This window comes from Chiloscyllium plagiosum, unplaced genomic scaffold (assembly GCF_037043375.1).
Source record: "Chiloscyllium plagiosum isolate Xiang-an unplaced genomic scaffold, Cpla_swu_hap1 HiC_scaffold_1, whole genome shotgun sequence".
NCBI classification, from domain to species: Eukaryota; Metazoa; Chordata; class Chondrichthyes; order Orectolobiformes; family Hemiscylliidae; genus Chiloscyllium; species Chiloscyllium plagiosum.
This window is the reverse complement of record NW_028270139.1, coordinates 124834187-124861872: the sequence shown is the minus strand read 5'-3', so window position 1 is coordinate 124861872 and position 27686 is coordinate 124834187. Positions and strand designations below refer to the sequence as shown.

Genomic DNA, 27686 nt, shown 5'->3' with positions numbered 1-27686 from the left:
AGTAGGGAGATCAGAATTGAACATAACATTCTCAAAGTGGCCTAACTAATGTCTTGTACAGCTGCAACATGACATTCCAACTCTTATACTTAATGTACTGACCAATGAAGGCAAGTGTGCCAAACACCACCTTCACCATCCTGCAACTCCACTTTCAAGGAACTATGCACCTGCACCCCTAGGTCCCTTTGTTCAGAAACACTTCCCAGGACCCTGTCATTAATTGTCTAAGTCCTGCCCTGACTTTCCTTACAAAAATGCAACACCTCACATTTATCTAAGTTAAACTCCATCTACCACTCCTCAGTCCATTGGCCCATCTGATCAAGATCCCATTATACTCTGAGACAACCTTCTTTGCGGTCCACTACACCATCAATTTTAGTATCATCTACAAACTTACTAACCATAGTGCCTATATTCACATGCAAATCATTTGTATAAATGACATAAGGCAGTGTACCCAGCACTGATCCTTGTGGCACACTGCAGGTTAGAAACTTCCAGTTCAAAAAACAATCCTCCACCACCCCTCTCTGTCTCCTACCTTTAAGCCAATTTTGTAACTACTTGTCTAGCTCCCCCTAGATTCCATGTAATCTAACCTTGCTAGCCAAAAATATCTACCCTGAAGAACTCTTGCAGAGATGTCCCGGAGTTGAGATGACTGACTTCCAACAACCACAATCATCTTCCATCGTGCTAGGTATGACTTCATCTAGTGGACAGTTTTCCCCCGATTCCGATTGACTCCAGTTTTGCTATGACTCCAGATGCCACACTCAGAAAATGAAATCTTGATATCAAGGATATCAAGGGCTGGCACTCTCACCTCAATTCTGGAGATTAGCTCATTTGTCCAAATTTGAGTCAAGGCTGAAATAACAGCCCTAGCAAAACCCAAAATGAATGTCAGTGAGAATGTTGTTGCTAAGCAATTGCTATTTAATAGCACCATTAATAGTTTTTTTCCATCACTTTTCTGACAATTAGGAATGAACGGACGGGGCGTTAACTGGCTGGGTTAGTTTTACTACCTTTTGTGTAATGGTCATATCTGGGCAATTTTCCTTATTGTCGAACACATGTCAGTGTTGCAGCTGTACTGGAACTGCTTGGCTCGGGATGTTGCCGTAATGTTGTCAGGGCTCAAAACCTTTGCTATAGCCAGTAAAGTTAGCTATTTTTGGCTATCATGTAGAGTGAATCAAATTGGTTTTAGACTGGCACATGTGCTGCTGTGAATCTCTGGAGAAAGCTGAGATAGATCATCTAATTGTCACTTCTAGATTAAGATTTGCAAATGCTTCGTCATCATCTTTTGCATTTCTGCACTGGGTTCACCTATCATTGAGGATAAGGATGTTTGTAGAACACCCTCCTTCAATGAGTTTAATTCCCCATTGCCATATTCAACTGGATCTAGCCTCTGGTAGAACCAAGCCACTAACTGATCATGGCCACCCTCCTTGAGTGGAATTAAATTACTCCCTTGATGTACTCTGGTGCTACACCCTAACTGACCATAGCACCTTTTCAACCCAGTAAGGATTGCTTCTTTTGTAGCATTTGCTATGTAAACCAGTGGCACATGCAGCAAGTGAGATGTGATGGAGCACAGTTCTATGTCCATTTCTTTGATTTTTCAGTGCTCCAACCCTTAGCAAGCTGCCTGCCTCTCTCTTAGCAATTAAAAACAATGCAAACCACAGAGGGTGGCACACTGTAACTGAACTCTGAAGACCCTCTGGACTAAGAAAGCAAAGACGTAAGATGCGTCCTGTGCAGATGCATGAGATGTACATGGCTGTGTGTGTCCCTGTGGAGAACATGACCCAGTAGTTTTCGTGTCATAGGTGTTCCTGAGCTCCCAAATTTTGAATGGCTGAAAGAGTGTGTGTAGCTTCAAGTGCTTGCAGTCATATGGTGAGATTGGCTAGACAAGTGTTAGGGAGAATACTGGCAATGGATCTTGTTGTGAAGAAGCAGTTGGATGATGGGTCTCACAAGCTGATTCTGATCATTCTGATTTCCATGTTGGGAAAGGAGAGGAAAATTGCAGGTGGCATATTAAAAAAAAACAAGTCGGGGCTGTAATGAAATGTAAATGCTCTGAAGTAAGACAGACACTGCCCAACGGTGTGACTCTGAAGTTAGCATTTAAGGCTGGAATAGAAAATCACAAGACATTTTCTCGATGTTGAGATTCTAATTCTTTCATTCTCTCCATATAGCCTCATCTTATTCAATTCTTCACTTAGCCTCAGAAAGTGCCAGAAATACAGCTGTGGCAGTATTTATAAACTGTCACAAATTGATTCATGCCCCATCCAACTATTGGGTGTATGATAATATCTTCAACAGTGAGAGAAGTGATCAAAATAATTTCCACTCCTAACTTTTTTGATCAATTTTCCATAAAACCAACAAGGAATGCAAGTTTTTTTTAGGATCAGTGGAGACTGACAAATTGTACTAATCATGTTTTAACTTATGTTGAATCTGTTACAATTAGCACTGTCTTGCAATCCTCACAAAGGCTTAGGTTACAAGAAACAAAAATATTTACTGCTTCAGGTTTCTCTTTCCAATATGTTTGAGTCTCAGTGGACTGACTGATATTATTGCAGGTTTTGATTATGCAATAATTGAATTGAAATGTATTAAATCTTGATCATTCAAAAGAAGCTAATTTTTACATAAATCCATAGACAATTGTCAATGTAGTACTTTGTTTAGCTTGATATATGAACATTGAAGTATTAAAGGTGCATATCTTGGATTTCTCTGTCTGTGTTCCTTTTTCCAGACTATTCATGGCCACAGTGGACCCATAACTGCAGTGTCCTTTGCCCCTGATGGAAGATATTTGGCCACATATTCCAACGCTGACAGCCACATTTCCTTCTGGCAGGTATGACTGATTTTATACTTTTTCATTTGGTTGTGTATGCTTCACTTGAAAGGTCAAATTTCTTGAATTTTTAATAAGGTTGCATCATTTTACACAAAATCCTTGAAAGTTAGTCTCCAGCTGACAGTTAAAGAGAACTGGAGACAGAACTGCTTGTGTTGAAATAGGTTAGAACTACCTGAGGGATGAGGTTGACAAGAAGTGGTTTAAGTGAGAGAAAAAGGATGAAATTACCCAAAATGAGCCACAAAACAAAGTTAATCAATAGCAGTACTTATTTTTAAGACAAAGAAATTGATTACGAGAGTAAGAGGTTCTCCCTTAGACAAGGTGGGTAATATGGCATCATAATCAACTTGGAATTTGCTATTACATTTCTCAATATCCTGTTTACATAGAGTAGAGAATTGGGCTTGCATAAAGAGAACAATGAGAGTAATTAGGAGAAGACAAAGAATGCAGTTTTAGTACCCTGCCATGTACCTCTATGTCTACAGCACATTTAAACTACTGTTTGGCACATTGTAAATTTGGAGTTTTACATTCATTGTGAAATCCTTTGAAATTCAATCTTATCTTTGCAAAGTCCCTTCTGAAGGACAAGTATTCAAAAGCATATGTCAGAGACTTCAGAAACTGGAGACAGACGGTTGCTAGTAGCCACCTGTGTTGATTGACTATGTTAATACTGTTCTGATTGTGTTATCTTATTAAGAGTATATTCATTCTTTCTAGAAATGGGTTTGCTTATTGACTAATTGCCCAGTTGCACGCCTCTGGTCGTGTTCAACTGCATTAGCTTCAACAAGAAAAAGTAATGCGGCAACTCAGCAGGTCTAGCAGCATCAGTGGAGAGAAAGCAGAGTTAATGTTTTTGGTCCATTGACTCTTCTACAGAACACAGATTATTCCGTTTTATGAGAACTACATTAACTTGACTAGCTTTTTTCCAGTAAAACTCGGGCAGAGCTGAAAGAATAAATGTATGCTTTCGTATAAATTATTATGAAGATTGTATCATTTAAAAAAACTTGATTCTTATCTCCCTATCTCTTGGAGATTTTACTAGGAACTTCAGTAGATTTTACGAAAATGAAGTTCAATTTGGCATGTACAGATACTAACATTTAATGATATAGTGCCTACCTGGAAATAATAGAGTCATAGAGATGTACAGCACAGCAACAGACCCTTCGGTCCAACAGTCCATGCCAACCAGATATCCTAAATAAATCTAATCGCATTTGCCAGCATTTAGCCCATATCCTTCTAAACCCTTTCTATTCATATACCCATTTAGATGCCTTTTAAATGTTGTAATTATACCAGCACTTCACCTGGCGGCTCATTCCATACACGCACCACACCTGTGTGAAAAATTTGCCCCTTCGGTCCTTTTCAAATCTTTCCCCTCTCACCTTAAACCTATGCCCTCTAGTTTTGGATTCCCCCCACTCCCGGGAAAAGACCTTGTTTATTTACTCTATCCATGTCCCTCATGATTTTATAAACCTCTATAAGGACATCCTTCAGCCTCCTGACATTCCAGGGAAAGTAGCCCCTGCTCTAGAAAATAGAACATAGAAAAGTACAGCACAGAACAGGCCCTTCGGCCCATGATGTTGTGCCGAGGATTAATCATAATCTAAAATAAAATAACCTAACCTACGCACCTCTCAATTCACTGCTGTCCATGTGCATGTCCAGCAGTCACTTAAATGTCCCTAATGACTCTGTTTCCACCACAACTATTGGCAACGCATTCCATGCATTCACAACTCTCTGCGTAAAGAACCTACCTCTGGTGTCTCCTCTATTCCTTCCTCCTAATATCTTAAAATGATGACCCCTTGTGCCAGTCAGTCCTGTCCTGGGGAAAAGTCTCTGGCTATTAACTCGATCAGGTCAACTCTCTTCGTCCTTCTCTCCAAAGAGAAAAGTCCGAGCTCAGTCAACCTCATTTTGTAAGACAAGCCATCCAGTCCTGATAAACCTTATTTGCACCCTCTCCAAAGCCTCCGTATCTTTCGTATAATAGGGCAACCGGAACTGGACACAATACTCCAAGTGTGGTCTCACCAGTGTCTTGTAGAGCTGCAGCAAAACCTCGCAGCTCTTAAACTTGATGCCCCTGTTAATGAAAGCCAAAACACCATATGCTTTCTTAACAACCCTATCCACTTGGGTGGCAACTTTGAGGGATCTATGCATTTGAACACCAAGATCCCTCTGTTCCTCCAAACTGCCAAGAAACCTGTCTTTAATCCTATATTCAGCATTCGAGTTCGACCTTCCAAAATGCATCACTTCGCATTTATCCATCTGCCATTTCTCAGCCCAGCTCTGCATTCTGTGTATGTTGCGCTACAGCCTGCATTAGCCCTTGATACTATCAACAGTACCTTCAACCTTTGCATCATCAGCAAATTTACTAACCTCCCCCTCAATCTCCCCATCCAAGTCATTTATAAAAACTACAAAACGCAGAGGCCCAAGAACAGAGCCCTGCGGGGCACCACTCACCACTGACCTCCAGGCAGAATACTTTCCATCTGCAACCACCCTCTGCCTTCTGTCAGCCAACCAATTCTGAATCCAGGTAGCCAAGTCTCCCTGTATCTCATACCTCCTGACTTTATGAATTAGCCTACCATGGGGAAGCTTAATCAAATGCCTTGCTGAAGTCCATATACACTACATCCATTGCTCGACCTTCGTGGACCTGCCTCGTCACATCCTCAAAGAACTCAATAAGATTCGTGAGTGTGACCTGTCCCTCACAAAGCCATACTGACTGCCTTTAATTACGCTATGCTTTGCCAAACAGTCATAAATTCTATCCCTCAGAATTCTTTCCAAAACCTTGCTAACCACAGACGTAAGACTGACTGGTCTGTAATTGCCAGGGATTTCCCTGTTCCCCTTCTTGAAAAGAGAAACAACATTCACCTCCCTCCAATCTTCTGGTACGACTCCCATGGAGATTGAGGAAGGAAAGATCTTTTCAGCCTCTTCCTATGGCTCAAACCCTCCAACTTTGGCAACATCCCTCTAAACCTTTTCTGAACCCTTTCAAGTTTCACAATTTCCTTCCTATAGCAGGGAGACCAGAATTGCATGCAGTATTCCAATAGTCATCTAACCAATGTCCTGTACAGCCGCAACATGACCTCACAACTCCTATATTCAATGCTTTGACCAATACAGGAAAGCATGCTAAATGCCTCCTTCATATCCTATCTACCTGTGACTTCACTTTCAAGGCACTATGAACCTGCACTCCACACTCTCTTTGTTCAGCAACACTCCCCACGACCTTACCATTAAGTGCAAAAGTCCTGCCTTGATTTGCGTTTCCAAAATGCAGGACCACCAATTTATCTAAATTAAACTGATCTGCCAGTCCTCAGTCCGTTGGCCTATCTGATCAAGATCCTATTGTACTCTGAGGTAACCTTCTTTGTTGTCCACTACACCCCTAATTTTGTGTCATCTTCAGACTTACTAACTGTACCTCCTATGTTCGCATCCAAATAATTTATATAAATGATGAAAAACAGTGGACCCAGCACCAATCCTGTGGCATACCATTAATAGAATGTATTAAGAAAGAAATTTAACTAAACTCATGGTTCATTATTCACCAGGTACATCCACCACACACTCAGGTATTTCAGACCCTTAACACACAATGTATTAAATGGTTATTCTTCTTGTGACCATTGTTTGTTTGCCATTCCCAATATGTCCTCTAGTTCTCGACCTTTCCACCATCAGGAATAGGTTCACCCTATCACCCTACATGGATTCCTCATTATTTTTAACACCTCTCTGATAACTCCTGTCAAAGCTCTGTTCCGAAAGGAAAATAGCCTTCTTCTCCAGTCTATCCACATAGCTGCCCCTCATCCTGGAACCAATTTCATAATCATTCCAGCACATTCCCTAGTGCTTTCACCTCATTCCTAAAATGTAATACCAGGATTGAGTACAATTGTTAAGTTATGTAATGATGCCGTACTCCAGTTGAGGCTGAGCCAGTGTTCTATAAAGATTTACCACAGCATCCTTTAAAGAGTATTTTAGTGTAAACTTGTTAAAAATGTGATATTTGCAGTGGTCATGTTTGAGGAAACTTGATTCTAGCTATGGAAGAGGAGACTAGGAATTGTGGGTTAGTTTCTGCGTGACAGGTTAAATAGCTGCCACACATCAGAATGCTGACAAGAACCTATTGATTTTCACCTGAAACCTTAGCTAGCTCATCAACACATGGAAAACAATCATGGGATAGGCAGGTCTTCCACTTCACTTTGTTAAACACTCATTAGCTGCTGTTTTAACCCTGGAATTCTAACTTTAACTCTTTGTGTGCTGGTTTCCTGGGCTGGGCTTCCTCGAACTCACCAGACAAAGAGGTTATCAGTCCATTATATGGCTGAGTAATTGAGGCCAACTAGGGCAATAAATGAACAAATAGATCTGTCACCTAATTCCTTATCTAAGAAGACATGTTCTTTGAGAAAATGTGCTTTCACTATTTTGAAGATGATTTCCAATACTTTACCAGTCATTTCTGCTACCAAGAAGTTTGCTACCTCTGTTGTGCACTTCCCAGTTCTCAACATAGAAAGCAGCAGGGCAGCTGCTTATGAAGGTTAGTGTTGGACCAGCTGTTCGGATACAGTGCTCCTAAAACAGTGTGTACAGGCAGAGGGTCTTACAGAGTGCCCATCTCTAAGGAGGATCAGTCATCACTGACATTGGCAGCACCCAAAACAAAAGAGACCAGGAGGCCATACATTATCCATGTTGATTAAGGTCAATGCAACCTTTAGTTATTTTGTTTCCAGGGAGTTGCTTGTGATATTTGTCAAAATCTCACAAGCTGCTGCCTACTTGTCAGAATGGTGCTCTTTATGCACTTCACTGCTGATGAAGTCAGTCAGAAAGAGAGGATTTGCTCCTCTGGCTGGGATTCCCATAGATCCAGTGAGTCATAGCTTGCGTACACAAGACACCCTCATGTCAGCCAGTAACATTTATCATTCAATGGGGTTGCAGTCCCTTAATGTTCAACTACTGAAAGATCATTTTGCATGCGAGGGTGGTGGTGGAGGGTTGTTTTTCAGACTGGAGGCCTATGACCAGTGGAGTGGTTAGTAAGGATCGGTGCTGGGTCCTCTACCTTTTGTCATTTACATAAATGATTTGGATGCAAGCATAAGAGGTACAGTTAGTAATTTTGCAGATTACACCAAAATTGGAGGTGTAGTGGACAGTGAAGAGGGTTACCTCAGATTACAACAGAATCTTGACCAGATGGGCTAATCATCTGAGAAGTGGCAGATGGAATTTAATTCAGATAAATGTGAGGTGCTGCATTTTGGGAAAGCAAATCTTAGCAGGACTTATACATTTAATGGTAAGGTCTGAGGGAGTGTTGCTGAACAAAGAGACCTTGGAGTGCAGGCTCATAGCTCCTTGTAAGTGGAGTTGCAGGTAGATAGGTTAGTGAAGAAGGCGTTTGGTATGCCTTCCTTTATTGGTCAGAGTAATTGAGTACAGGAGTTGGAAGGTCATGTTGCGGCTGTACAGGACATTGGTTAGGCCACTGTTGGAATATTGTGTGCAATTCTGGTCTCCTTCCTATCAGAAAGATGTTGTGAAACTTGAAAGGGTTCAGAAAAGATTTACAAGGATGTTGCCAAGGTTGGAGGATTTGAACTGTAGGGAGAGGCTGAACACGCTGGGGCTGTTTTCCCTGGAGCTTCGGAGGCTGAGGGGTGACCTTATAGAGATTTACAAAATTATGAGGGGCATGGATAGGGTAAATAGACAAAGTCTTTTCCCTGAGGTCGGGGAGTCCAGAACTAGAGGGCATAGGTTTTACCCCTTCACCTAACACTACAGGCAATTTAGCATGGCCAATTCACCTGACCTGCATATCTTTGGACTGTGGGAGGAAACCAGAGCACCCGGAGAAAACCCGCGCAGACACGGGGAGAATGTGCAAACTCCACACAGACATTCGCCCTAGGTTGAACTTGAACGTGGGTCCCTGGTGCTGAGAGGCGACAGTGCTAACCACTGAGCCACTATGCTGCCCTATTAGAATTGACAATGCACACAGGATGTTGAAGATGCAATTCAGGTGCCTGGAAAGACCTGGGAACCGCCCTTCGATTTTGGATTGTGCAAGAATTACTCCACTCAGCTCTGACTGTCTGAACAGTGGGAAGCTATCCATTTCCTTCGTAGAGAGAGGTGTGGATAAATCATCAGTAATATTAAAAACAAACTTGTTAGAAATGATTTAATATGAATGTGATAGAGAAAATAATCCTGAAGTGGCATATTTTTGCATTTGCCAGTATATCATGACAAAGGGCATAGATTCTGCTCTGTGCAGATGAATTTTAGTTTTGACATGAAATACTTCTTTACAAAATAAAATCAATTAGCTGGATTAATTTGTCAGAAAACATTCTTGAGACTACAACACTGATCCACCTAAGAAATGGCTAGATCCTACAAGTGTCAATTCTAATAGGGCAGCATAGTGGCTCAGTGGTTAGCACTGTCACCTCTCAGCACCAGGGACCCACGTTCAAGTTCAACCTGGGGCGAATGTCTGTGTGGAGTTTGCACATTCTCCCCGTGTCTGCGCGGGTTTTCTCCGGGTGCTTTGGTTTCCTCCCACAGTCCAAAGATGTGCAGGTCAGGTGAATTGGCCATGCTAAATTGCCCGTAGTGTTAGGTGAAGGGGTAAAACCTATGCCCTCTAGTTCTGGACTCCCCGACCTCAGGGAAAAGACTTTGTCTATTTACCCTATCCATGCCCCTCATAATTTTGTAAATCTCTATACTAACTATCTCTACAAGTGATAGTTAGTATTCTAGTAGGATGAGATCAAGAACTACTTTATCCAAACCTATCTTGTGATCTATAGCTTCCCTGGGTAAATTCACGATATAATGTCAATGAGCCATACAGACCGCAAAAACTCTGTGATAGATCCATGCTCTGTGCTGAATTTGCAATTTCAATTGGCCACTGTACTTCTGGCTGATAAATTGAGCTCAGCTTTGATGCCCCCGCTCAGCTGAATAGTGATAACCTCTCCAAGATTTAGAAGATAAAGTGAGAGTTAATTTCTGATTCATTCAAATCTTGGAGAAAGCTTCTTTAATAAATCATTGGATTAATTAAAATTGTATTTTAAAATTAAGGTTCATTTCCAAACCTTTCAGTTCTTCATTACTGAGATTTCAACTTAGAATTTACACCTTTATCAGTTTTTCCTTAATCTATCAGATGATTGCTTGTCATACACATTTCCTGTTCATCAACTAGTTGTCTAGACCAACAAATCCACTCTTGACTTTAATTCCTACAGATAGGAAGCTGAGAAATGTTTTTGGCTTTACAATGCAGTCATTTAAAAAAACTGTAAAATCTAAATACATTTTCTTTAAATTATAATATATACAAAGAATATAACGAGCCACAATTTTAATTGAGAAGATTAGTGGTTAGTATCATTTCTCTTTTGACATAACGATCAGACCCCAATCAGCTTCCTGACCTTCATAAATTATTGTCTATATTAATTTTTAGTTATTTATGAATTGCAGTTTTACTGTACTCAGGCAAAGTACACCATGTACATTTAAATGTGACGACAGATTCCACTCTGTATAGTTAATAATGTCAAAAGATGAGTAGCATTCGTCACCTTCCAAGGATATTTACTCAGCATGAATTAAAATGATTCTGAAAATGTCGCTAATGGTGTTAATCTGCAAATACACCAGGATAAAATATACCTCTCAAAGCTATAGCATTGTCACATCTTTTCCCTTTTTAAAAAAAAAAATCGTCAATATGTAAAAATAGATAAATTTTTAAAATCCTTTAGTCTTATGCTATTAGTACAGTACAATGCAGATACATCACACTAACTCTATGCAGGCACACATTCAGTACAGCATCCATTTCAATTTGTTTCTTCCACCACTGAACATCTTCATCTTCATCAAAGTCATGGCATCGTGCCAGCAATTATGTTGTCTTGTCCTGCAATGTATAACAATAAACCCCATCTAAATATTCTGGTATTTTTATTTTTAGATTTTTCCAAAAATACTTAGGGTTACGGACAGTATATACAATCGTCTCAGACACTATACTTTGAGTAAGTCCAGCTTCAAAATATAAGTTGCTTATCCCACCTTCTCAATGCAACCTTCCAAATGTGGAATAAGATGTGAATCAGATTTTGTAACTGCATTGACTTTGTGGTAATTAATACATCGATGTTGGGTACCATCTGATTTTGGCAACATATGGGTGAACTCTACTCGCTACAACTCACTTTGATTATATTGTCTTTGAGCATGCTTTCAATCTGTCTTTGAACCTGTGCCAAACTTAGAGGATTAAGTCTATAAGGATGTTGCTTAATTGAAACAGCATTTCCAGTATCTACATCATGCATAATCATGTTAATCCTTCCCAGCTTATTTCACATCTCTGTCCGTGTGATTGTAATAATTCTTTCAGGTCATTTAGATTTTCCTCTGGAAAGTAATTTAGTAATTTATTCCAATTTTTGAGAACATCCTCATTATCCAATTTAATTGGAGGAATGCCAAATACAAATTTGTCTGAATTTGGTTTTTCATTCTGAGTTGTAACAAGTACCACATTCTGCTTTTGCTTTCCTTCCCTGTCAAAATACCATTTGAGCATATTCGCATGACACACTCTGACTTTTCCTTCAATCTGGCATTCTTATCAAATACTTTACCTCACTCAATTTGGGATCTCTGGCATGGACGATTTGGACCGAAAGCTCTGTTTCTATGCTGTACAGCTTTGTGACCTGCTCTGGTACTAATACTAGCACTTTATCTTCTCTAGCAAAATTATGATTTTTTTTATTCTTTGTCTGCTCCCTGTTTCATTATATGCTGTGCTACTTTAAAATGCTGGCTAGCCAACTCACCCACCCTATTTAATCTTTCCTTAACATTTGACACATAGTGCAAATATGTGGTCACTGAACTCTGGCTTATCAACTTTTCCTTAATTAATTTCAGTGGTCCTCTTACCTCATGTCCAAAGATTAATTCAAATGGACTGAATTTAGTTGATTCATTAGGTGCAACCTTAATGGCAAAAAGTACATATAGAATTCCATGCATAAAGTACATACAGTCCTGTGGCTCGTCATGACTAGAACCCCTCAACATGGTTTTTAATGTTTGATGCCATTGTTTTGATGCCCCTTACGTGTCTGGATGGTACACATTTGTTTTAAATTGTTTTATTCCTAGGCTATCCCTAACTTCCTTCAATAATTTTGATGTAATTTTGATCTGATTGTATTTTGGTGGGTAGTTTGTATCTAGTAAAAAAAAAATTGACTAACTCTTATACAGTCCTTCTAGCCATGATATTGCATAATGGAAAGGTCTCCAGAAGTGTAGGAGACATATCCATTATGTTCCAGATCAATCCCCTTGCAAATATATTAAGAAGATATCCTAGATCCTAACTCTTATTTAAAGGCAAGTGTAAGGTGCTGTTTTCCAGAAATAATTTGATAGGTTACACTACTCGGCTTTAAGCAAAACGCACTTTATTAGAACAAAGAACAGTACAGCACAAGAATGACACCAAATTAAACTAATCCCTTCTGCCTGCCCTTGGTCCATATCCTGCTATTCCTTGCATATCCATGTGCTTATCTAAAAGTTCCTTAAGTGCCCTGTCGTATCTGCCTCCAGTTCCCCTGGCAGTGCTTTCCAGATTTTGTGTTTAAAAAAAAACTTGCCCTTCACATCTCCTTTGAACTTTCCCCCTCCCACCTTAAATGCATGCCCCCTAGTATTAAACATTTCAAATCTGGAAAAAAGATTCTGACCGTCAACCTTATCTATGCATCTAATAATTTTATAAACTTCTATCAAGTCTTCCCCAGCCTCCGCCGCTCAAGAGAAAACAACCTGAGTTTTTCTCGTTTTTCCTTATAGTTTACACTCTCTAATCCAGGTACCAGCCTGGTAAATCTCTTCTACACCCTCTCCAATACCTCCACATCTTTCCTGTAAAGAGGCAACCAGAATTGAACACCATACTCTTAAGTGTGGCCTAACCAACTTAAAAAGCCACAACATGACATCCTGACTCTATTCCCCGACCAATACGTATGGCAAGTATGCCATATGCCTTCATTCCCACCCTATCTACTTGTGTGGCCACTTTGAGAGAGCTATGGACTTGATCAATGCTGTTCAGAGTCCTGCAATTAACTGTGCACTTTTCCTTAACATTTGATCTCTCAAAGTGCAGCACCTCATACTTAACTGGATTAAACTCCATCTACTGTTTCTCTCCCTGTATCTGCAATTGATCTATATTCCGCTGTATCCTTTGACAACCTTCAACACTATCCACAACTCCACCAATCTATTTTTTCATCTAAGTCCTTTATATATATCACAAACAGCAGAGGTTTCAGTATGGATCCCTGCAGAACATCACTAGTCATGGACCTCCAGTCTAAAAAGTACCCTTCCACCACTACCTTCTGTTTTGAATTCTGAATCCATGCAGCCAAGTCACTGTGGATCCCATGCTCTGGATGACCTACCATGAGGGACTTTGTTGAAAGCCTTACTGAAATCCTTGTAAATAGCATGTACTGCTCTACCCTCATTGATCATCTTTGTCACCTCCTAGAAAAATTCAATCAAGTTAGTAAATCATTACCTGCCCCTGCACAAAGCCGTGCTGACTGTCCCCTACTTAGGCCATGCTTTTCCCAATGTGCTTAGATCCTATCCCTAATAATTCTCTCCAATAGCTTCCCAACTATGATGTGAAACTCACCAATCTTTGGTTTCCTGGATTATCCCCATTTCCCTCCTTGAACAGAGGAGCGACATTAGCTACTCGCCAGTCTTCCAGGACCTGTCCAGTGGCTAGCGAGAATACAAAGAAAAACCAAAAGAACTGTAGATGTTGTAAAAAAATATAAAAACAGAAGTTGCTGAAAAAGCTCAGCAGGTCTGACAGCATCTATGAAGAGAAATCAAAATTAACATTTTGGGTCTGGTGACCATTCCTCAGTGGATACAAAGATCTTGGTCAAGGCCCCAGCAATCTCCTTTCTTGCTTCTGTCAGTAACCTGGGGTGGATATCTTTGGCCCCTGTGGACTTATCCATCTTAATGCTCTTGAAGAGACCCAACACCACTTCTTTCTTGATCTCAATGTGCCTCAGCATATTAGCATCCTCCACACAGGTTTCACAATCCTTCGTATCCTTCTCCTGGCTGGATATTGATGCAAAGTACTCATTTAGGATCTTGCCAAATCCTCTTCCTCCAAACACAAGTTCTCTCCTTTATCCTTGAGTAGTCCTACCTTCTCCCTAGTTATCCTCTTGTTTTTAATGTATCTGTAAAATGCCTTGGGATTCTCTTTAACTCTACTTGTCAAGGTCATTTCATGACCCCTTCTTGCTCTCCTAATTCCTTGAGTTCTTTCCTGCTTTCTTTATCATTCTGACGGACCCAGTCCCATTTTAGCTTCCTAAATATGCTTCTTTTTTCCTTTTGACTAAATTCTCAACCTCTCTCATTATCCAAGGGTCCCTTACCTTGCCATCCTTGTTCTTCCTCATTACTGGAACATGACGGTCCTGAACTCTCATCAGCAGGTCTTTAAACAATTCCCACATGTCAAATGTGGACTTGCCTGATAACAGCGCCTCCCAGTTAACACTCCCTAGTTCCTGCCTAATAGTGATGTAATTTGCCCTCCTCCAATTTCGCAAGGCCCTGACTTATCCTTATTCTTAGCTATCTTAAAACTTAAGGAGTTGTGATCACTGTTTCCAAAATGCTCTCTCACTGAAAGGTTCAGTCACCTGGCCAGGCTCATTAGCCAGGACAAGGTCAATATGGCCCCTCCTTTCAAGAAACTCTCTTGGACGAACCTAACAAATTCTACTGCATCAAAGCCTCTTGCTGTAAGGGAGGCCCCGTCAATATTCACAAAGTTAAAGTCACCCACACAGACAAACCTGCTTTCTTCATCTTTCCAGAATCTGCCTACATATTTGTTCCTCAATCTTTCAGTGGCTGTTTGGGGGGGCCATGGTGTAATCCTATCACCTTGCACTCATCTTATTTTTGAGGTCTACCCATATTGCCTGAATGGATGAGCCCTCCACTATGTCCTCTCTGAATGCAGATGTAACATTGTGCCTGATTAATAATGCAACTCCTTCACATCTTTTACCTTCCTCCCTCTCTCAGCTAAATCAATGAAACCCTGGAACATTGAGTAGCCAGTAATTAAAGTACAAACAAAAGAAAGAAGAATTGATGTAAATTTAACTCTATTATTTCAGTATTAAACAGCAATTGTTCCAATATAGTAACATCCCACAAACACAGCCTTGGCAAAGGCAAATTCAGTAAAATAGATTATCTCACATACAATGTTTCTCCAGTTTAGGAGGAAAGAACATAAAGAGAAATTTCTGCCAGGGAGAGAACTCAAGCTTTCAGGTGTAGCAACGAACTTCAAAACCCCAACAACTACTGAAAGCTAACCTAAAACCCTGGTTCTGTGGGAGCCTGACTCTCCACATTCATGCTGCTTCAACTGTTCTAACTCTTTAAAAAAAGAACCCAAGTCTTCACAAGCTGTTTACTACTTGGTACCTCTGTCTCAACCTCTTTTGATTTTAAAAAAAAAGGACAAAATGCACCTCTTAAAGCTATAGTGTCATCATACAAGTCAAGATAGTGTGTATTCTTCAAAGGGGACCTGCATGTGGTGATGCTACCATTTTTCTACTGGATCCTGGAGGTCATCTGCTGGTAAGAGTTGTTGCCAGGTGCTTGGCTTGTCTGTATGATCCCTACACACAACAGCTGTGAGTATACAAGGGGAGGTGACAGCCCCGTGAACTGGATTCACTAGACTGTTAATTGAGAGACCCAGCTAATGTTCAAACCCTGCTCTGGCAGATTGTGGAAACTGAATTCAATAAAAATCTGGAATTCAGAGTCTAATGATGACCACGTACCAATGTCAGTTGTCAGAAAAGCCAGCCTGGTTAAATTTTATCCTTGAGGGAAGAAAACTGTCATGTTTACCTGGTCTGGCCTGCATGTGACTTCAGAGTCAAGTGTTTGACTTAACTGCCCGCTGAGCAATTTGTGATAGGCACAAGTGCTAGTCTAGCCGGTGATCCCTCATCCTGTGAATGAATAAAAAAAAATTATGATGAATTACTGGTCATATTCAGAACCAAAATCCGAGCCATCATAGAAATTTGCCCTAGAAATGAATTACTTTGTCTTCCTCTACTCAGTATTCTGCGCAGTTTTCTTTCATTATTTTTATACTCAATCCTCTTCTACCTTTGTAGATGAATACTTCACTACTGGGGAGTATTGGTATGCTGAATTCTGCACCCCAGCTCCGATGCATGAAAACTTACCAAGTGCCCCCTGTTCATCCTGCTTCTCCTGGTTCTCAGAATGCACTGAAACTAGCCCGTCTGATCTGGACCTCCAACCGTAATGTCATCCTTATGGCGCATGATGGCAAGGAACACCGATTCATGGTTTGAAGCCACCACCTGGATCACATGAAATGTACTAAAGAAATAAAAATGTGTGTGCTGTTGGCAAAGCTGGTTAATGTTTACATTAAGATAGTATTGTGTAGATGTTTTTCATAAAGTTTATCATAATTTGCAATGTCAACTTTCTGTGGGTTTTTGAAAAGAGATGAAATAGCTGCCCAACAGTTGTGTCCAATTACTTATTGTTTATACCCACCATTGTTAGTTTTAACCATGTTTTGTTGTGGTTTCAAGCATTTCTTCTCTCTTGCTATTATAAAAATCTCAAAAATGCAATTGCTTGCATGATGCATATCTTACGCTGTGCACCAAAATCTGGGCTCTCCTGCAGCTATCCTAGGAAAACAGTGCAAGATAGGAAGGACGAAAGTCAAGTTTTGACACCAACAAGCAGTTAGACTGAGAGGACAATTCCTAAGAGTCATCAAAATGGTGCAGTGGCTTTCATTTCAAGGGTTTAAACTTGAAATAATACAGGGCTAATGGAATAAAGAGGCCCGACATAAAATGAGTTGATAAACTCTCAGCTCAGTCTCTAGTGATGATGGGGGACGCCATGATACTGCCCTAACTAGCACTCAAAAAGGTCCAATAAAAGTTACTTGGGTAGTGGGAAAGGACTTAAAGATGCAATATAATTTACTTTTCTGGAGTTGAAGAAAAGCCAGGAAGCATTAGTCTGCATTTAACAATCCTATACCCAATATACATTATTGGAGTATTTGTGACAGACATTGGGCAACCAAGATGGAATTTTATTTCACTTCCAACAACTGGTGGATTAGATAATTTGACCTGATCCCGTGTCTTTTTCTCTGTCAAGTTTCTCCATTTTCAACTGATCTAGCACCTCAGTTAAGGAGCTTAGTTCATTGACGTTGAAGTTCTTAATTTTTTGTCTCAACACTGTCAATCCCGGGCAACATCTTCATGAGTTTTCCATCCAGATTACGAGTTATCATCATCCTGCTGGCAGTGGAAGTTCTCAAGTTTTTTTTAAGGGGTAACATGAGCGACGAGCATAAGGTACAGAATACAGTAGTAAATTGCCTCTGACATAGAATTTGAGGCAATTCCCAGTCATTTGGTGTGTGTGTATCGTAGGAAACTTAAAACCCACAACAGATGTTCTATTCAAAGGACAGTTGAATCCTCTTCAGTTCTACAAAGATCATTATAATCATTTTAATCATCAGTTACAAACAGCAAATGTTTACAGTAGCTTTGAAAAACTAAAAACTGGGACCACTTTAGCTTGCTTTCTCACATTATTATTTTAAATTAAATTAAATCCAGTACAGTGTAACTTTACAGCTGCATTCAATCCCTGTTATACATAACTAGCTAATGCATATGAGGGACTGGTGTAAAGGGTAGAGTATGACTTATTGAATTTATAGGTTTGCACAAATTTGCATGTCACTGATACATAAAATACTTATTGTTGGAAATCCTGTTGGATGCTTTGGAAAGGTGTTGCAAGGATCGTTTGTGCAATGCATGTTGTATGAGGAAATCATAGAATTACAACTTCTTGAAAAATTTGGCCTTTTTCACCAGTTCAAAAAAAAATTGTCAATGATTTCATACTGTTAACTAGCAGTAGAGCGAGTGACCCTTAAATACTTTTAAAATACTATTAGAGCAAGTATATCAACAGCATTTTTCCCCAAGTTAAATCTGTGTATATTATTGAATTATCTGCACAGACACAGCAAAATCCTCATTAATGAATATCTGAATAGAAGCAATCAGCAAATATAGCTGTTTGAAAGGAGTTCATGCTATGGTGCCCTAGTATATTAAATGACTTTTCTTAAATCTGACCTACTTCAAATATATAATGCTGAGAAGGATGCTTCCGAATGCTACATTTGGTAATAAAGTATCTAAAATACTTTCAAATCTGGTTCCTATTTTGTTAAATGTAGGAAAAATTATCTTGAAACCCTGCTCAAGCTGTAATGATAAAAATGCAAAACCTTGTCCTCTGCAGAGGTCATGTGATATTGACGATGCCTGTAATTTGAACTAGATGTCATAAAGAGTATGGTTTGGGCAAAACTGTCACTTGTCTATTCACTTAACAGCAATTTATGACTGAAAGGATCATTAAATGACTGAATACAGTGGGTGGATGCATAATTCTTCTGTGCTAATAAAAGCCTTTTATTTGTCAGAAATTCATTCAAGGGCAAAGGCTAACTTAAATTTTTTAATGAAGGAGAAAATTACCTTTATTAATTCCAGGCAAAATGTTCAGTATTTCTTCAAAGGAACTACCCCCTCTTAAGTTTCCTCTGACAGATGGTTCTTTTTCATACTGATTTAATATTTATGCTTCATGGCTTTAAATGTGTATCGAGAAGGTTTTGTCATATTGTGCATTTTGAGTTCAGCGTTCTGCTCACGTACAAAATTAATTTACAAGCATCTTTGATGAACAGATCCAAAATCACACCATTTTACAGAACAAGGGTAAGGCTGTCTTTCTTGTCTGCCTTTTTGCCATATGGCATTTTTACCTTTTCCAAAAATGTTTTTTTTTTAATTTACAATGACTCCTGCTCCCACCACAGTTGCTTATAATAGCCGATGTCCGAATGATGTTTTACAAATAAAAATATTCTATCAATCTTCCATTTTTTTGATGACTGTCTTTAATTTATAATTAATTTACTAGCTCAATGACCATTTGAAATTTTTTTTAATTCAATATCTCAAATCCCTTCATAATCTGACAATGACGGGAATTCCATTTCATTGTTATGATTAAATTCTCAAATCTTTGATATCTCCTTAACGGTCTGCCTTCTCCTGTGCTTCCACACCCTAAATTGGATATAAGGTATTTTGAATATTATTAGCATTTCTTTATACTTTATGCCTCCAATTATAAAATTAAAGACCCTGTACACACTTTTGGATCTTTATCAACATATACTCCCACCAATGCGTTCACAAGTTAACAAATTAGATATGGAAAAAGTCTGCATTTAAATGAGGTGATATTTATGATTCAGGTTCAGGTGGTCAGTAATATTTGCTTGCTTGTTTTGAATCTATTATTTTTGGGTTGAAATCATATTTATTTTGAGTTAAGCAACTTATTTAATAAGCTTGTTTCTTTCCAAACTCATACTGAGTTTCCAAATACATGCATACACCAAAAAACCTTTTATTTACCATAGGATTATTCACCATCTATTACCAAGTTCTTGTAATTCAATACCTTATGGAACTGCCAACAAGCTATCAAGGCCATACTTTGTTTAGATGATACTTGTTTTATGTATTTGATAGACAATGGGAATGGATGTCATACTATTCTAAATTCATAAAATGCAAAATGCCTTTTTCCATCAAATAGCACCCAGACAACTAAACGCTCAGTGATTAGAACCAATTGTACCCATCCCTTTAAGCATGTAAAGTGTTAAAAATATGTATCTGAGTTAAAACCAAGTGATGAAGAAACTCAACAGGTCTACAGCATCTGGGCTGAGAGAAATAGAGTTAACATTTTGAGTCCAGTAACATTGGTTGATTGTTATGTCCCTGGATGAAAAAGTAGTAATCAGCTAAATTTCCCATTTGGTCATTTATGGGCGGCACGGTGGCACAGTGGTTAGCACTGCTGCCTCACAGCGCCAGAGACCCGGGTTCAATTCCCGCCTCAGGCGACTGACTGTGTGGAGTTTGCACGTTCTCCCCGTGTCTGCGTGGGTTTCCTCCGGGTGCTCCAGTTTCCTCCCACAGTCCAAAGATGTGCAGGTCAGGTAAATTGGCCATGCTAAATTGCCCGTAGTGTTAGGTAAGGGGTAAATGCAGGGGTATGGGTGGGTTGCGCTTCGGCAGGGCGGTGTGGACTTGTTGGGCCGAAGGGCCTGTTTCCACACTGTAAGTAATCTAATCTAATTTAATCTTATCTGTAGGCCTCTACTGAATCAGGTGCACAATTAGTCTTGGCCAAAATGCCACTATGTAAATATCATGCTGATATTAATTCTCCAGATCATCTTGTACAGAATGGCATCTAGAACAAGGGTAACTAATGTCGTGGAAGCAGAACCAGTAAGGTTTGATATCTTCAAGAAAAGAGAATAGAAGGGAGAAGGATAGCAGCAAAAGACAGAAAAAACACCCTTGAAAGAAAAACAGACAACTTCAGACCATCACATGTTCAAGTTCTAAGGATAAACTGATAGATGTAAACTTTTGAGTGCAGACTACTTATGTCCAATCAGGACAAGAAGATTCTTTTTTTTTTAAACAATGTTATATGTTCTTTCTTACTTTGTGGTTTTCAAATACTACATTTTTTTCTGAATGTTGGCAAGCTGCTTCTAAAATAAATGTTTTCAAAATTACATAAAGGCAAACAACAAAAGTTATTCACGCAGTGCCTTTAAAGTAATAAAACAAATCGCGGTACTTCGTAGGCACATTAGAGAATAGAGGATGACAGCGAGCTGCTTGAGCAGATGTTAGTTCAGATGGCCACATCAAGAGTAAAAAGCTGGATTTTAAGCAGTGTTCTAAGGAAGGTGAGAGGCAGAAAGGTTTCAGGGGAAAATTTCAGAGCACTGAGTCTAAGCAGCTGAAAGTACTGTCGCCAACGTAGGAGTGAATAAAATTGGGGCCAGAATTTGATGAGCGCAGATATTTCAGAGGGTTATGGGGCTTGAGAAAGGTAGAAAGATGGAGAGGGTTCAGGCCTCACCCCAGAGGGATGTAAAAATGAGAGGATGAGAATTTTAAAACCAGGGTAATGGGGAGCTGATGTAATTCAGAGACATGTGCTTAACAAGACTGTGCAAGGTTAATACATATCTCAAGCCCACAGAAAATCAAATGTGGGACAGCCAAGAGTGCACTAAAATAGTACATTCTAGTATAGAGGTAACAAAGGAGCTTCAGTGGTCAATGAGCTGACACAATGTTGAAACCTAGTGAAGTTACAGAAGTGGTTATTTCAAGGTCAGGTATGACCAGGCTGTTCCAGTCTAAGTCTGTGACCAAGAAAAGGGATTCAGCCTGTAACTAGGGAGTGGAACAGGGACCAAAACCATGCCATCCATATTTCCAATATTTAATGTGAAATAGATTTCTTCCAGTTGGTATTAGGTGTTGGATAAACAGTTGATTTATTAGATAAGAATGAAGCCAGGTGGATATCAGTGAAGAGGTGTTGGAGGAGAAATGTGTGATAAACTGGCAAAGGGTCCAGAATGATCAAATTGAATGGCGGAGAGATAGTTGGGCAGGGGGTGTGGAATTGGTGAATAGAGTACCTTTGGCATAATCATGTGTGCAACTAATGACTGTCCTCCTCTGGGAAAGGTAAATGCAGCATTTTTGTAGTTATGCTGGTGCTGAGATAAATTCATACATTTCCGCATCGCTGAAAAGACCCTTTGGCCTATCAAGTCTGTACCAACATAACGACCAGTAAATGTGCACTGAACTCAATTTCCCACACTTGTCCTGTACCCTTGTATGTTATGATATTGGAAGTACTCACCAAAATACTTTTTGAAAGTTGTAAGGTTTCCAGCCTCCACTACCTTCCCAGGCAATGCATTCCAGATTCCCGCCACAGAGTGAAAAGGCTTTTTCCCAATTTGCCTCGGAATTTCCTGCTCCTTATCTAAAACTGTGCCTCCTCATAATTGACCCCTAACCCAAAGGGAACAGTTGTCTATTCACCCTGTCCATACCCTTCACAATCTTATAAACTTCAATTATGTCCCCCCTGAGTCTTCTCTGCCTTAAAGAAATCAATCCAAGCTGATCTAGTATTTCCTTATAGCTCAATTTCTCCATCCCAGGCAAGATCTGGTAAACTTCCTCTATACCTCCCTCTACTGCTAACACATCCTTCCTGTAGTGAGGTAAGCTGAACTGCACACAGTACTCCAGTTGTGGCCTGACCAACACTCTGCACAACTCCAACATTACCTCCTTGCTCTTATACTCTGTACCATGACTGATGAAAGCAAGTGACCCATATGTCATCTTAACTATTCTATTCGCGTGCTCTGCCGACTTCAAGGATCTGTGAATAATTACCCTAAGATCTCGCTGTACCTCTAAGTGTCCTGTCATTCATTAAATACTCCCTCATTTTGTTTCTTTTTCCAAAGTGCATTACCTCACACTTATCTCAGTTAAATACCATCTGCCACTGGTCTGCCCATCTGACTAACCCATCTATATCTTCCTATAACCTACAACCACCTTCTTCACTATTAACTACTCTACCAATCTTGGTATTGTCTGCAAATTTACATAACATCCCCCCTCCCCAGCCCCCATATTTCATTTGTATCATTTATAATATAAAAAATAATAAGGGTCCTAGTACTGATCTTTGTGATATACTGCGGGACACCGACCTCCAGTCATTCAAACAGCCTTCTACCACTACCCTTTGTGATCTATTCCTAAGCCAGTTTCTAATCTATTTAATCCAGTTTCCCTCAATTCCATGTGCTTTAACTTTCCAATTGTCTCCCATGTAGGACCTTCTCAAAGGTTTTGCAAAAATCCATATAGACAACATCAGCTGAATTTCCTGCAATCACACATTTGATCACATTTTCAAAAAATTCTAACAAATTTGTTTGGTATGACCTCCTTCTGACAAAGCCATACTGACTATCCCTGCTTAACCCATGCCATTCCAAATGGGTATTAATTCACTCATTCAGAATTTTCTTCAATAATTTCCCTACCACTTACATGAGACTCTATAATTTCCCGGTTCATCTCTACTACCCTTCTCAAAAAGTGGAACCATATTAGCCTTCTCTAGTCCTCTGGCACTGTGGTTAGAGAGGAATTAAAAATTTGTATCAGAGCCCCTGCAACTTTCTGCCTCGCCTCTCCCAGCAACTTGGGATGCAATTCATCTGGGCCTGGAGATTTATCTGTTTTAAGCTCGACAGAGCCTTCAATATCTCCCCATGTCAAACTGTGCAAGTTTCTTTTCCTGAATTCCGTATCTATGTTCTCCTTTTCCAAAGTGAAGACTGATTTTGCTCATAAACTATTTTTTAACCAAAAAACTTCAATTTTTCAACTAACATATCAAATTGAGTCAATTCCAGAGAAAACTGTTGAAGCAAATCCACTCATACATTTATTCAACACCCTTCCAGTATCCTGCAACTTCACACACAGATTACTCTCTTGGCCCCTAGGGCCCTACTCTTTCTCTGATTAACCTCTTCCCTGAAATACAGGATTGGTGATGGTAAATTGAAACTATGACATGCCTCTTTAACAGTTAATATCTTTTGACAAATGTGGTGGCACTCTATAGCAGATAATATATTTTGACAAATGTGGCACTATCCACACATCCAGTTATCAATAGTTCTTACGAGGAAGCAGCACTTGTCTTTGCTGATTAAACTATAGCATTATACCTGAACATATCGAGCATAGGGAGCCTTAAGCTTTTCTGACTGTTGTCAACCTGTGTCACAGTCTCTAGACTTAGCAAATTATGGCCATAGTAAATGGGATAAGCCCCTGTCAGGAAAGCTTGTATACTCCATGTCGGATATATAGAAATGATACTTGTATGAATTTCTCAAAACCATTGTTTGCAGACTCTGGGCCATGTTGTTTCCTTTGTGCTTGTCAAATAACCCATTGACTTAAAAATAAGTCATCAAGTAGGAAAAACATTGAAAACAGAAATGGTACAGATTTGTGCTCAGTGCCTTTTTAACCCTAGATTGTGTCTCATTGTCTCGATATAATGACATTATTTTACAATTAAACTATTTTTTAACCAAAAAATTCCATTTCGTAACTAACATATTTAATTGAGTCAATTCCAGAGAAAACTGTTGAGACAAATCCACTTATACATTTCCTTTTTATTAACTTCTATTAATGTTGCTATTCTGCAAGACTTCAGTTATGTTTACATTAATGACCTTTTAGAAATCAAAAAAAAGTTGCCACTTGAGCCATTAGTTTAATAGTGGTCCAGAAATATTGTGGCTAGTTTAAAAGATGAGGTAAAAATCACAAAAGGGGACATTGCTTGAAAAGTTCAAAAATGAGTTTTAACTTTCTGTTAAAAACTGTGTTTCTGAGAATACCTAAAATTCTGTTCTAAAGTTTTTGAAGTTGTTTGTGAACTGCTGATTTTAAATTGTGAAAGCATTGTGCATTTGATGTTGCTTTGGTATAGAAAAGCTGCAACATAGAACGGTTGTGTTATCTGTTATCCTCTATAAAATTACTGAGATACAATAACTGTCTTGGACAATTTGTAGTGAATGAATATTTCTGTAGTAAATTATATCAATGTGCAACTATAGTTCTGTATGGTGAGGTAGGAGATCAGTGTACGTGTTTCTTTGACTCCATTCATCCAGGTGTTAATCAAGTGAGCCATATCCTGATACAGGGTTAGTTCCAATTATTTCTTAATTGATGCTCGAAACTTGAGTGAACAATCCCTAGCAATCTGAATTAAAACTAAGGAAAGTTTGATTCTTCTGAAACAAAAGGTAGTGGTTTATGTTTCAAACTGGTGGCTTCTCCTGCCTCTATAGCTATTCTGTCAATTTCTTGCCACCTTATGCTTGGAGAAATGACGTTTCATCTATTCAGTTAAAATTTGAGGTAATCTGAACTGGAATGACTTCCATTATCCCACAGTATTTGCTGTCATCTATTACTCGCCTTTTCCATATAAATTTTGAAGAATCTCTTTCAGTATTGACATACAGTTACTCCCACATTGCAATTGGGAATAAAATGACCAGTGTTAGAGAGCTAGTTTCTATCTGAAAATGCCTTGTGTGTACCTTTTCTGAACAATTGAGGCTGATGGTTATTTTTCTTTGGAGTTATATCCTGGTAATAATGTGCATCATTTCCTTTTAACAGTCCAAATCTCCAGAATAGTAAGGATTTTAAAACGTTTTATTTTCACTGAGGATTCACATTTTTTTGATTATACTTATCTCTCAAAATTAAAATGACTGTAGCAGCCAGCCTGTTGTAGATTTTACAAAAATGGCAGAAGTCTGTTGTCTCTTGTGCTGCCCTCTAAAAGCACTTTGCTCTTCCTTCTATTCCTTTCCTATGTCCTTTTTAATCTAATATTCAAACCACCTTACAAAAGCTGTTTTGCATTCTATTCCCAAAACTATTGTGCATAGGCTATACATGTTCTAACAACCCCTCTATATTATTGAAAGAAAAATTCCAACCTCTCCCTTCATACTTTTGTGAGGACCTTAAATATATTTCCTATGTATTCTGACACAAAGATTATAAGGAGAATAGAGAAAATTATCAAAATCTGCGGGTAGCAGGTTACACATCCAAGAGCAGTGACTTTGCTGGGTTATATGCAGCTGTAAGTTTGGCTTCTCCAAAATATTGATGATATGTGCAATTGCCCTTTTAAAGCTGAAGCACAAGTCAGAATCTCTTAATGATATCCCAAATTAAACCCAGAAATTGTTTTAGGAAGTAGGTAACAGCAAAGGGAGTAATAGAAGGTTAGACCAGGCTATGCTAAACATTTTGGTTGAGTTGCAAAGGTGAAGATGTGGCCAAATGAAATAAGACAGCAAAATTGTTTATTCAAGCATGGGAAAAGAATGCATTCTCATTACTTTGTTCACATTTTCATTGGAACTTATTCTTCTCCCAATCATAAATATTGAATTCTTTCCCTGAGAACAGATTGACACAAATTGGATTTTGAGATAGTACTCTTTATTTAACCTCTGAGGTAAATGTGAAGAAAAAGGTTGATTTTTATATCCTCTTGCTTTTTACATTTAGACACAGATACACAATTTCTCTCCTCAGCTTTGGTATGTACATGCTCCAAAATGTATATTGTATGTTCATATTTATCAAGCACCATATTTAAATTGTAATTTGTGGATATGATATGGAAGTAACTGTCTGTGGCTTTTCTCCTCATCTGGTAGTGTAAAACAAAGTCACCAATACTTGCAAAACTTATTTAATTTCTTTGTTTAATTAAATAACTGTAAATGCTCTTTGTACTGTAAATTTATTTTCTTTGTAGATTATCTCAATGTGTTGTTTTTTGGTTTCTGTAGTTCTATATCCACATCTCTAATTAAAAGCAGAATTATAGTTCAAGTTACTGATATTTTTCTAACATAGCAACTAGAATGATTCAAGGAACCTGTGATTTAGATAGTTAAAGAACAGATCTTTGAGGAGCATGCTAAATGGTTTTCACTGACAAAGAAGCTCCTATTCACAATCATTTCCAGCTTCCTTAGGCAGCCGAGTGAGTGAATGTAGTGGCCACTATGGTGGTACTAAGCCAGATAGACTCAGAAGATCTCCAATCAATCTTCAGTTAACTCATGCCGCCTAGGTGAGGTACAAGCACTAGAAGTAAAGAAAGTGCTTATTTTGAAATATCCGCACTTTTCATGATTTATTAGAATTAAAGTAAAATATAGCAGATGCTGGAAATACAAAACAAACACAGAATGATGGAAAAACACAGCAACAAATTAAATACAAAGAACAAAGAGCCAGTGTCAGAACTGAAGATAACTGAGAAAGGGTGGTATTGATGATGATGATGATAGGTTTTGGGGACGGGGCAATGTACAGAGAATATGAAGACAGAACCGAGAGAGAAAGTAAAGAGAGCTGATGATAAGCTGAGAGAGATAAATGCTAGGTAAGGTGCGAATGATAAGTGTGAGTAGTTGAAGGTAGATTGGCTGTGCAGGGAGAAACCCATGCAATGCAGAACCTAGAGGTGTGGGAGGGAGGGTAACTGATGTAGAAGTAGGTGATCATGCTCTGAAATTGTTAAAAACAACATGGAGTCCTGAACTGGTCCAACTTATTGTGTACACTCCAAAGCATATACCCAGTATGTTCATTTCTAAATTTTACTTTTATATTTTTTTCCAGGCAAAAAGATCCAAACCCCTGCAGAATGATTGAATTGATTCCCTGCCTGAAAGGCTTGGGAGCCAGACACTGAAGGCCAATTTAGTCGGGGATGGGAGCGATCTTGAAAGTGGTTAATCAGGGAGAAAGGTTTGATTGTGATT

The 27686-nt window shown here is 39.0% G+C and overlaps 1 protein-coding gene across 5 annotated transcripts in view; it reads left to right on the top strand.

Moving 5' to 3' along the window:
- Positions 1-26568, top strand: part of wdr7 (WD repeat domain 7) — a 686509-nt gene extending 659941 nt beyond the window's left edge. For all 5 annotated transcript variants that reach the window (XM_043675775.2, XM_043675690.2, XM_043675605.2 and 2 more), the window contains 2 exons: positions 2810-2914; positions 16372-26568. In XM_043675775.2, the coding sequence (XP_043531710.1) occupies positions 2810-2914; positions 16372-16575 (309 nt within the window). In that variant the 3' untranslated portion in view covers positions 16576-26568. The remainder of the gene's footprint in view (positions 1-2809; positions 2915-16371) is intronic.
- Positions 26569-27686: the final 1118 nt, after the last annotated feature.